The 11538-nt window shown below is 59.2% G+C and overlaps 1 protein-coding gene across 1 annotated transcript in view; it reads left to right on the forward strand.

Annotated features, from left to right (window-relative positions):
• FCSK (fucose kinase) overlaps positions 1-11523 on the forward strand; it is a 14765-nt gene extending 3242 nt beyond the window's left edge. Inside the window, exons 2-21 of the mRNA XM_071757119.1 lie at positions 1335-1460; positions 1607-1679; positions 1917-2014; positions 2141-2221; positions 2311-2430; positions 2588-2729; positions 2966-3093; positions 3197-3298; positions 3700-3870; positions 4716-4783; positions 4933-5297; positions 6578-6788; positions 6863-7029; positions 7104-7331; positions 7973-8116; positions 8216-8335; positions 8425-8612; positions 8796-8895; positions 9401-9624; positions 10647-11523. Coding sequence (XP_071613220.1) covers positions 1335-1460; positions 1607-1679; positions 1917-2014; positions 2141-2221; positions 2311-2430; positions 2588-2729; positions 2966-3093; positions 3197-3298; positions 3700-3870; positions 4716-4783; positions 4933-5297; positions 6578-6788; positions 6863-7029; positions 7104-7331; positions 7973-8116; positions 8216-8335; positions 8425-8612; positions 8796-8895; positions 9401-9624; positions 10647-10763 — 2973 coding nt within the window. The 3' untranslated portion in view covers positions 10764-11523. The remainder of the gene's footprint in view (positions 1-1334; positions 1461-1606; positions 1680-1916; positions 2015-2140; positions 2222-2310; positions 2431-2587; positions 2730-2965; positions 3094-3196; positions 3299-3699; positions 3871-4715; positions 4784-4932; positions 5298-6577; positions 6789-6862; positions 7030-7103; positions 7332-7972; positions 8117-8215; positions 8336-8424; positions 8613-8795; positions 8896-9400; positions 9625-10646) is intronic.
• The last annotated feature ends 15 nt before the right edge of the window (positions 11524-11538 follow it).

Raw genomic sequence — 11538 nt, forward strand, 5'->3', positions numbered from 1 at the left:
TCCTCCTTCCCTCCCTCCCTCCCTCCCTCCCTCCCTCCCTCCCTCCCTCCCTCCCTCCCTCCCTCCCTTTCTCCCTCCTCCTTTCCCTCCCTCCCTTCTCCTCCCTTCTCCTCCCTTCTCCTCTCCTCTCCTCTCCTCTCCTCTCCTCTCCTCTCCTCTCCTCTCCTCTCCCTCCTTCCTTCTCTCCCTCTCCCCTCTTTCCGTCCCTCCTCGTTTCCCTGCCTCCCTGCCTCCCTCCTCCTCTCCCTCCCTCCTCCTCTCCCTCCTTCCTCCTCTCCTTCCCTCCTCCTCTCCCTCCCTCCTCCTCTCCTTCCCCCCTTCCCCCCTTCCCCCCTTCCCCCCTTCCCCCCTTCCCCCCTTCCCCCCTTCCCCCCTTCCTCCCTCCCTCCCTCCCTCCCTCCCTTTCTCCCTCCTCCTTTCCCTCCCTCCCTTCTCCTCCCTTCTCTCTCCTCTCCTCTCCTCTCCTCTCCTCTCCTCTCCCTCCTTCCCTTCTCTCCCTCTCCCCTCTTTCCGTCCCTCCTCGTTTCCCTGCCTCCCTGCCTCCCTCCTCCTCTCCCTCCCTCCTCCTCTCCCTCCTTCCTCCTCTCCTTCCCTCCTCCTCTCCCTCCCTCCTCCTCTCCTTCCCCCCTTCCCCCCTTCCCCCCTTCCCCCCTTCCTCCCTCCCCTCCCTCCCTCCCTCCCTTTCTCCCTCCTCCTTTCCCTCCCTCCCTTCTCCTCCCTTCTCCTCCCTTCTCCTCTCCTCTCCTCTCCTCTCCTCTCCTCTCCTCTCCTCTCCTCTCCTCTCCTCTCCTCTCCTCTCCCTCCTTCCCTTCTCTCCCTCTCCCCTCTTTCCCTCCCTCCCTCCTCGTTTCCCTGCCTCCCTCCCTCCTCCTCTCCCTCCCTCCTCCTCTCCTTTCCCCCTTTCCCCCTTTCCCCCTTTCCCCCTTTCCCCCTTTCCCCCTTTCCCCCTTTCCCCCTTCCCCCCTTCCCCCCTTCCCCCTTTCCCCCCTTCCCCCCTTCCCCCCTTCCCCCCCTCCCCCCCCTTCCCCCCCTTCCCCCCCTTCCCCCCTTCCCCCCTTCCTCCCCTCCCCCCCTCCCCCCCTCCCCCCCTCCCCCCCTCCCTCCCTCTTTCCCTCTTTCCCTCTTTCCCTCTTTCCCTCTTTCCCTCTTTCCCTTCTCCTTTCCCTCCCTCCCCTCCCTCCCCTCCCTCCCCTCCCTCCCCTCCCTCCCCTCCCTCCCCTCCCTCCCCTCCCTCCCCTCCCTCCCCTCCCTCCCCTCCCTCCTCTCCCTCCTCTCCCTCCTCTCCCTCCTCTCCCTCCCTCCCTCCCTCTCCACCATGTTCCCCTTCTCTCCAGGGCCGTGACTTCTCCTTTGATGACTGTGGCCGAGCCTTCACCTGCCTGCCCGTGGAGGAGCCTGGTGCCCCAGCTGAAGCTCTGGTCTGCAACCTGGACAGCTTGCTCTGGACCATGACACACCGGGTCCGTCTGCCTAGCAGGATGGGGCCTTGGGCACCCTGCAGTGGGAGTGGGTTTGGCTCAGGCTTCCAGCAGGGTGGGAAGGGTGGGGGGTGTCCTGCAGGGGCCCTTCTGTGCCGTCCCAGGGCACGTGGCCCTTCTCTTGGCAGCTCTGTGTGGGTTCCCCACCCGGCGTGTGGGTCTGCAGCACTGACATGCTCCTCACCGTGCCCTCCACACCAGGTGAGTGGGTGCCCTCCTTGCCTCCAGTCCCTGCTTTGGCTTGGGATGGGGGCTGTGCCCTCACGGGAGCGCTCAGGGTGTTGCTGCCCTCTGTGCAGCCATGAGCACAGAGTGTGCCCAGAGAAGGGTGGCTGAGGCTGGCACCACCTCTGCTGCGGGTCTGGTTTTGGGACAGCTGTGCCCAGTGTGGGTGTGTGCGCTGCCCCAGTGGCCACTGGTCTCTGTCCCCCTCTGCAGGGATTGACTGGGACAGCTTCCAGGGTGTCAGAGTGATTGCAGTGCCTGGCAGCCAGGCGTATGCCAGGAACCATGGGGTCTACCTCACCGATGAGCAGGTCAGTAGCAGCTCCCCCTGCAAGGGAGGTGCAGGGGTCCCACCCCTTGGGTGCTGACCGCAGCCCCGCCATAACTGCTCATCTTTGGGCTCCCCAAAGAGCTCACGGGGGTGGTTTCTCTCCCAGGGGCTGGTGTGTGACATCATCTACAAAGGCACAGAAGCCCAGATCCAGCAGTGCGCAGGGGCTGACGGCACCGTCCCACTGGTACAGCACAACTCGGGCATCAGTGGCCCTGCCAGCTGTGTCCTTCTTGTCACCACAGCTGTGGCCTCAGCCCTGTTGTGCCCTGGCAGGTCTGCGGGGTGGTTTTCTTCTCCTCAGATGCAGCTGAGCAGCTTTTGGCCACCCACGTCATCCCTCCTCTGGATGCCTGCACCTACATGGGTCTGGACTCGGGGGCACCACCCATCCAGGTGACAGCCTCTCCGTGGGGGGGACAGGACCCCTGGCCCCACAGGTGCCAGTAGGGCCTGTTTGCCCCCACAGCGCTGGATTTGGGTGGGAGGGGAGCACCGAGCAGTAGGGTGGGGGTCAGGGTGGCTGCACCCAACAGGTCCTTTCTCTCTCCAGCTCTCCCTCTTCTTTGACATCGTGCTGTGCATGGCAGGGGGGCTGACAGAGGAGGAGTTTGTGAAGGGTGGGGGTGATGCTGACGTGAGGAGCGCCCGCTCCGTGCTGTGGGCTGCTCTCCATGCCTTCCCTCTTAGCATGGGTGAGTGGCACAGGTGACATGATCCACCCCTGAGTGCCGTTCTCATGTGTGGGGAGGGATGGGGTGGTCAGGGCCTGGCCCCCAGCTGTGTCTTCTCACAACTGGAGGCCCCCAGGTCTTCTCTCCCCACCCCTTGGACTGGGGAGTGTTCAGCCTGACTGGCCTGAGCTCATGCAGGTGTCGGGCACGCTGGTGTTTGCTGTTGGTGTGCTGACAGCTCTCTTGCTCCTCCTCAGCCTGCATCCCCCATGCCTCCTATGACTACCTGACCACCTCTGCAAGTGAGCACATCAGCAGCCTGAACCTCCTGCCTGGCTCTGCCAGCCACCTCCACTTCTGCAAAACAGCCCATTCCCATGTGGATGTAGGTCCTTCCACCCCCGGCCTTGCTCACCCGTGGTTTTTGGGTGTTGCTCCAGGCTGTGTGGCTGGACCCTGGTCCCACGTGCCTCTGTGGCCCTTGGCAGCAGCCCTGTCTCCTGGAGGATGGCTCTTTGGTGACAAACTGCCTGCTGGAAGGAGCTGTGCAGCTGGCAGCTGGCAGTGTCATCCAGCACTGTCACCTCCAGGTACGTGGCTAGAGGGGACTTTTAGTTCTCAGTACACTGAGTGGGCAGCAGAGTGAGGTGGCCCTGGCTGGGATGGGTGACCCGTGGCTGCAAGATTTGGAGCATCCTTCCACTTCCTGGCTGCCTGTGGAGCTGGAGACCCTGGTGGTTGTCATCCTCCCTTGGGAAGGGCAGGAGGCTGTCACTGCTGGAGGGGACTAAAGCAGACCCTCCCCTTGAGAGTTGTGTCATGGCTGTGAGCCCAGGAGGCTGTTGCCTGTCCCGAATTTCTGCAGCCCATGTCCCTGCTTTCCCCATGACAAAGCAGAGCCTGTCCCTCTGTCCCCTGCTCGTCCCAGCTTGTCTCCCGGGGCACCTGATCCCTTCCAGCGCCACTCAGGGCCCTCTTCCCTCTTCCACAGGGTCCCCTGGGGATTGGTCCTGGCTGCCTCCTCTCAGGCCTTGGCGTGGACTCCTCGGTGGCCCTGCAGGGCTGTCCTCTGCGTGACATTGTCCTGCAAGGCCACCACATCAGGCTGCACGACCTGTCCTGTCGAGTGTTCACGCTCACCGGCCGCCTGGATGACTGGCAGGTACTGAGGGTCCCCGTGGAGCTGAGGCTTCACTGGCCCCTTGGCAGGGTTTAACACTGCCCTGGCAATTAAACCAAATGCCAGATGCACTCTGTTAATCCCCCTCCCCTCCCTGATAAAGAAAGGAGAGAGAATAAGGGAGAGAAACTGATGGGTTGGAAACTAAACTGCACAGCTTTAATGGGACAGGAATGATAAATAGGAAAAATTACTAAATCTATACAAATATACAGGGAGATTGATCCCAGGTTCCTCTCCCCTCTCCCCCCAATAACTCTCACATCCCCACTGAGGCTGCAGGGCAGCCCTGGGAAAGTCCAGGCTGGAATCCTGGGGTCAGCAGGAGTTGGGAGCTGGAGGCAGGAACACACAGATCCAGGCTGGAATGGATCAGGAGCACAGGCAGAGGAACAGACAGAATCCTCCCAGGATGCTGAAGGGAACAGGGAGAGGGGAAGAAGGGGAAGCAGGAAGGGGTTTGACCCTTGTGATGCCTCAACTTTATCCTGAGTGTGAGGTGTATGGGATGGAATCCTCTGTGTGGTCAGTTCTGGCATCTCTCTTGTCTGTTCCTCCCCAAAGGAGGCTGCAGGTGGGGCCTCTTTCTTCCTTCTGGAGGGCAAAATGTTCCTCAGAGCTGAGCAGTGTCCCTGGCTCTGCACACCAGGCTCTGGCTGGAACTATAACCATGGAGTTATCAGTCCCAGGAGCAGCCACTGCCTGAGAAACTTGCTGTTCATTTCAGCAGTGCAGCTGCTTACAAGAGACTTAGCTGAAAGCAAAATTACAGGACAGAAAATTACTTTTATCCTGGCCCAAACCAGGACACCCCTCCATCCCCACAGAGCCCTGCTGAAGAGGGCACCTACCTGAACATGCCCTGGGCTGAGTTCTTCCATCGGACGGGCATACGGTAGGTGCCAGGACAGGACTGGAGACCTGGCCTTCCCTGGGAAGGACTAGCACAGCCACCCCCACCCATCCTGTATCCCACCTCCCCTCCTGGAAGGGTCCTGGAGCCAGGGGGTGGTGCTGATTGGCTGTCCCCCCTGTCCCCATCAGGGAAGGGCACCTTTGGGACCCTGAGACGCCTCCGCGGAGCCGCTGCCTGCTCAGTGCCCGTCTCTTCCCTGTGCTGCACGCCCGGGAGGTGCTGGGGCTGGAGGATGTGCTGTGGCTGCTGTCCCCGGGGGCTGGTGGGCAGCTGGCACGCTGGCAGGGGGCCTGGCGCATGTCCTGGCAGGAGCTGCTGCCCTGTCTGGACAAGGTGGCCGAGCTGGGTGCCCGCCAGGCCCTCTTCTTCCTCCAGGGCCAGCGCAAGGTGCGTCGGGTGCTGCTGGGGCGCCAGGACTGCAGCCTCCTGCCCCTGGCCCGCAGTGCTGTCCATGAGGGCTACCATGAGGTCCTGCTGGGCACGCTGGATGAGGGTGAGCTGGGCTTGCACGAGCTGTCTCCATGTCTCTGGGTATCGGGGCTGTTTGGTGCTTTCCCCCCTCCAGTTCCTGCAGGAACCCAGGGGGTGCCGTCTTGGCGTAGTGGGGAGGGCAAACCAAAACCCAGAGGGCATAACTGCTCTCTGTCACCCTTCACTGTCCCAGGATAAAAGGGGAGTAAGGAAGAGAGACTTAATGGTTGGAAATTAAAACTGGAACCACATATACTGGAGCAGAGAGGGGATTGTAATATGTGGGATGAGGAGCAAACATTACAAATTACAGACGAGTATTTACAAAACCTGATCTCAATGATCGTAGAAATGAGTCCCCTGTGAACTTGGCAAAAGGATCCAAATCCATCCACCTAATGGGTTCAGATCCTGCTGAGCACATTGTGGGCTGATGACAAAGCAGGAGCCTCTTCCCAAGGGCTGATGACAAAGCAGGAGCCTCTCCCCAAGACCTCTAAGGCAGTGAAGCAGCAAGGAGGAAGGGAGCAGGAAGGGGGGGGGGACTTTTGATCCTCCTCAGTTTTTTATAGAGTGTGGCAGGAAATGGGAGAGAATCCTGACTCCTGTCTGTTCTGCCCCCGTCCTCCTATGGTCTTAAACATCCTCTCTCTAGGTCCTACTACTGGTCCTACTATTGGTGTCATGAAATAAAGGTCACTCCTGCCTTAAACCATACCTCAAGGCATCCAACAAGCCAGGATGGGCACAGAGCCATTGCAAGACCCTCTCCCCTGGTGCTGGCTTGTTGCAGAACTGGGGTGGCATGAGGTGACCTGGAGAACAAGTCATAGGAGGAGCAGCTGAGGGAACTGGGCATGGAGAAGAGGAGGCTGAGGGGAGACCTCATGGCCCTCTACAACTCCCAGAAAGGAGGTTGCAGGGAGGTGGGTGCTGACCTCTTCTCCCAAGTGAGAGAGGAGCAGATGTCAGGACCAGAGGAAATGGTCTGAAGTTGCAGCAGGGGAAGTTTAGATGAGATATTAGGAAGAATTTCTTTACTGAAAGAGTGGTCAGGCAGTGGAGCAGCCTGCCCAGGGAGGTGGTGGAGTCACCATTCCTGGAGGTGTTTAAGAAATGTGTAGATGTGGCACCTCAGGGCGTGCTCTGGTGGCCGAGATTGTAGGGGATTTGGTTTTTTGCTTGTTGTGTGTGTGCATGGTTGGACTCGGTGACCTCAGAGGTCCTTTCCAACCACGACAATTCTGTGATTCTGTCACCTGCAGCCTGGCCAGGACTTTTCAGCCTCCTTTTGTTTTCCAGTTGCCTCCACGGCCGGTGACGCTGGCATCGCGGCGCGGGCGCTCGCCTGCATCGCCGAGGTGCTGGGCTGCATGGCACAGGGGGAAGGGGGCTTGAGGAGTGGGCCTGCAGCCAACAGGGAATGGGCCTCAGCTTTTGGGCTCCTGGAGAGCGGGGACATCCCCGGGGGAGTGCAGGAATTGGCCGCCGAGCGGCGCAAGTGGATGAGCAGGTGAGGGTTGGGGAGCGGCGGCTGCCCCGGGCCGGGTGTCAGCACCCGTGGGCTCAGCACCCCTCTCTTCCCAGCCCAGCTCTGCTGGTGAGGGCAGCTCGACATTACGAGGGTGCTGAGCAGATCCTTGTCCGTCGAGCAGTCATGTCCTCGTGCCAGTTTGTCACCGTGGGGCGGGCGGAGCTGCCACCCTTGGGGCAATGGGTGCGGGTGGCCTGTCCGGCCCGCCTGGACCTCTCCGGTGAGCGCGTGGTTCCCCAGACACGATCCCTGCTCGCCCCCGTGGTGCTGGGGGCTGATGGTGAACCTTGGCAGGTGGCTGGAGTGACACCCCCCCCATCACCTACGAGCACGGGGGGGCTGTGGTGGATGTGGCCATGCTGGTGGATGGGTGCCGGCCCATCGGCGCCAGGGTGCGGCGCATCAGTGAGCCCGAGCTGCGCCTCGTCACCCTCGGTGGGACAGCAGAGAGCCAGGTGGTGGCTGAGCTGGTGTGCAGGGAGCTGGAGCACCTGCAGGATTACTGCCAGCCACACGCACCAGGTGAGGCATCACACCTTTGGTGTCCCGATCCTTTGGTGTCCCGATCCTTTGGTGTCCCGATCCCGTTGGTGTCCCAATCCCATTGGTGTCCCGATCCTTTGGTGTCCCAATCCCATTGGTGTCCCAATCCTTTGGTGTCCCGATCCTTTTGGTGTCCCGATCCCTTTGGTGACCAGATCCCTTCTGTATCCTGATCCCTTTGGTATCCTGATCCCTTTGATCACCTGATCCCTTCGGTGACCCCATCCCTTTGATATCCCCATCCTTTGGTGTCCTGATCCTTTTGGTGAGCTGATCCCTTTGGTATCCCCATCCTTTGGTGTCCTGATCCTTTTGGTGAGCTGATTCCTCTGGTGTCCTGATTCCTTTGGTGTCCTGATTCCTTTGGTGCCCCAATCCCTTGGTGTCACGATCCTTTGGTATCCTGATTCTTTGGTGACCTGATCCCTTTGTTGTCCCCATCCCTTTGTTGTCCAATCCCTTGGTGTCCCGATCCTTTGGTATCCTGATCCTTTTGGTGTCCTGATCCCTTTGGTGTCCTGATCCCACAGTGCCCTTTTTGGGGGCGATGGAGCTGAGGGAGCAGGTAGCACAGCAGGCACCAGCTTTGTATTCTGTTGTTTTTTTTTTTTTATTTCCAGGAGCTCTGCTCAAAGCTGCCTTCATTTGCACCCAGGTGGTGCAGTTCCCCTCACAGAAGCCCCTGCGGGCTCAGCTCCTGGACAGCTTCGGGGGGGGATTTGAGGTGCACACCTGGTCCAAGCTGCCCCACGGCTCCGGCCTTGGTAAGTCCATCAGGAAAGGGCTCAGCGGTGCCAGGGAGTCCCTCCTGCTGCTGGTGCTGGGATGGCCCTGACCTGGTGGTCACCGGTGGTCACCTGCAGGCACCAGCAGCATCCTGGCAGGAGCAGTGATGGCATCGCTGTACCGGGCTGCCGGGAAGGCCGCCAGCACCCAGTCCCTTATCCACGCCGTGCTGCACCTGGAGCAGAGGCTCACCACAGGTAGAGCCAGGAGGGAACAAGCAGCCTGAGGGGTGGGGGTGTTGCTGGTGGCTGAGGGACCCTCTGCCACCACCTGACCACCCCTGCAGGTGGTGGTTGGCAGGACCAGGTTGGGGGGCTCGTGCCCGGCATCAAAATCGGGAGGTCGAAGGCTCAGCTGCCGCTCAGGGTGGAGGTGGAGAGGATCCTGGTTCCTGAGGGTTTCACCCAGACCCTCAACGACCATTTGCTGCTGGTGTACACGGGGAAGACTCGCCTGGCCCGCAACCTGCTCCAGGTGATGCTGGGGTGCCCCTGGGTGCTGCTGGCTCTGGCCTTTGTCCCCCCCTCCATGGCCTTTCCCTGTTCCTTTGGCTGGTGCAGAGCTTTGCCACCCCAAGGGGAGCTGGCACTGCAGGCTGGGGGGGAAGCACTACCTCACCTGGGTGATGGTGACAGGGATGTTCTTGTCCCTTTGCAGGATGTGGTGAGGAACTGGTATGCCAGGCTGCCCTCCATCGTGGAAAATGCCAACATGCTGGTGAGCAATGCTGAGGAGTGTGCCCAGGCCTTGAGGCAAGGTGTGAGCCCCCTCCCCTCCCTCTGCCAGGTCGCCCCTTTTAGCCACGGGAGAACCACAGAGCTCAGCGCTGGGGGGAAAGCTGGGGTCCTGCAGGCTTTTGCAGCTGTGGGAGCTTCAAATCCTCTCCCCAAAACCTGCCATATAACCACTAATAGCCAGGAGTCAGGCTTGCACAAAGGCTCTGAGGAAGGGGGGGTCAGACACACTGAACCTGGTTGATTTTCTGCGAGGCTGGGGCTGTACCTCACCTCTGCAGTGGATTCATTTGGCCTTTGGCTGCTGGGATGCCACGAAGGGAAAGCTGGGAGCATTAAACCAAGCAAATTCTCCCCCTGTGGAGGATTACAAATAAACAGCAGTGGGACAGGGCTGGGCTCTGCTTGCTCGGCAGGAGAGAGAGGGTAGAGGAGAAAGCGGAATTTAGCTCGGTCTGAGCCGGAGAGGCAGGGACAGGCTTGCTGAGGGGCAGAAAAAAGCAGCTTGGGATATCCTCTCCCCTGCAGGCAACCTGCCCCTCCTCGGCAAGTGTCTGGATCGGTACTGGCAGCAGAAGAAGTGCATGGCCCCGGGGTGTGAGCCGCTGGCAGTCAGCCGCATGATGGATGCTCTCCGGCCCCACCTCTACGGGCAGTGCTTGGCGGGGGCCGGCGGGGGGGGCTTCCTCTACGTCTTAACCAAAGCCCCCCGGCAGAAAGAAGCTTTGCACCAAATCCTAACCAACACCAAGGTAAGATACAGGCTCTCCTGGGCTGTTGTCAGGGTTTAACACTGGCCTGGCAATTAAAGCGAGTAATAGATGCTCTCTATTAATCTCTCTCTCCTCCCTGATAAAGAAAGGAGAGAGAATAAGGGAGAGAGACTGATGGGTTGGAAACTGAACTGCACAGCTTTAATGGGACAGGAATGATAAATAGGAAAAATTACTAAATATATACAAATATACAGGGAAAGTGATCCCAGGTTCCTCCCTCCTCTCCCCCAATAACTCTCACATCCCCACTGAGGCTGCAGGGCAGCCCTGGGAAAGTCCAGGCTGGAATCCTGGGGTCAGCAGGAGTTGGGAGCTGGAGGCAGGAACACACAGATCCAGGCTGGGATGGATCAGAAGCACAGGCAGAGGAACAGACAGAATCCTCCCAGGATGCTGGGTGAAGGAAGGGAAGCAGGAAGGGCAGGCAGCCAGAAGCTGGAAGCATGGCTTGGCCCTCATGATCCCTCAAATTTATCCTGAGTATGACATATATGGGATGGAATCCTCTGGTCAATTCTGGCATCTCTCTTGTCTGTTCCTCCCCAAAGGAGGCTGCAGGTGGGGCCTCTTTCTTCCTTTTGGAAGGTAAAAGTTTTCCTCAGAGCTGAGCAGTGTCCCTGGCTCTGCACACCAGGCTCTAGCAGTAACTCTAAACATCAAGTGTTATCAGTCCTAGAAGCACACCCTATCTGAGAAACTTGCTGTTAATTTCAGCAAGTGCACCTACTTAGAAGAGACCTAGCTAAAAGCAAAAGTACAAGACAGAAAATGACCTTTATCCTGGCCCAAACCAGGACAGCTGCTCACTCCTGAGATGGCTCGAGCTGTACGCAGGAGAAGCAGCAGGAGCATCTCGCCCCACCACAGGTGGGATGAGATTGGTATCTCCTTATCTCCTCCCCAGGCCCTTGGATGTGAGAACAGGTCCCTTGCTGGCTCCTGCCCCAACTCCTGACTCTTTCTTTCTGTCTTTTTTTTTTTTTTTTTTTTTTTCCTAGGGATTGGGTAACTTCAGCATCCACAGCATTGAAGTGGACACAGGCGGTTTCTCTGTGGAGGTTGTGGGACACCATCTGAAGGACAGTTCTCCCCCCAAAGAGGACATGGCAGTGTGAAAGCCTTCAGCCCTGACCTCTTCCTGGCTGATTCACAGGGCAGGGGAACAAGCAGCCTCCTGCCTTCCCAACCTCCTCCAGCAGAGGCCTTCTTAGGTCTCCGTGTGACCTTTTTGTGCTGCTACTTGCCCTAAAACCATAGAGGCTGGAAAAGCTGTAATGAGCTGGGCAGGCTCTAGCTGGAGGGTGGCCCTGCTAGAAAGGTCAGTCCTACTGGGGCCTCCAGGCTGATTTTGGGGTTGTACTCTGGTTTTAATGTTTTTTTTAAAAGGGAGAGTAGTGTTTGTGGTGCTATCTCCAGCAGGGAGACACTTCCACACTGGCCCTTCAGCAGGGAATGCTCCTGCATCAAGGATGCACCTGGATGTGGAATCCAGTTCCTGTCCTGTGCTGAGAGACTGCTGCAGCAAGTTACAAGTTCCTGCAGTCTCTTAGAATTAAAAAAAAAAATAAATCCCACATTGTTCCCAGTTTGTGTTTAAGCCACTCTGTGCCTAGCAGGGCTCCTCCTTCCCCTCAGGGCAGCGAGGGCCCAGCCCTGCAGGGATAAAGCTCTTCCAGGGGTGGGATGAGGCTGAACCTCCATGCAGGGGCTGCTCATGACCCTCCACAGCCCTGGGTGACAGGGGACAGCAGAGGAGCAGTGCCATGGGAGGTGGTGACACAGGGAGGGGCAGGAAGGTCCTCTTGATGCCATGGCAGAGGGCAGAAGAGGGGAAATGGTGATGAGCTCTTGTCCTAGCTCTCCTCCTGCTCCCTCTGGGCACACAGACCC

This window comes from Heliangelus exortis, chromosome 13 (assembly GCF_036169615.1).
Source record: "Heliangelus exortis chromosome 13, bHelExo1.hap1, whole genome shotgun sequence".
Classification (NCBI taxonomy): domain Eukaryota; kingdom Metazoa; phylum Chordata; class Aves; order Apodiformes; family Trochilidae; genus Heliangelus; species Heliangelus exortis.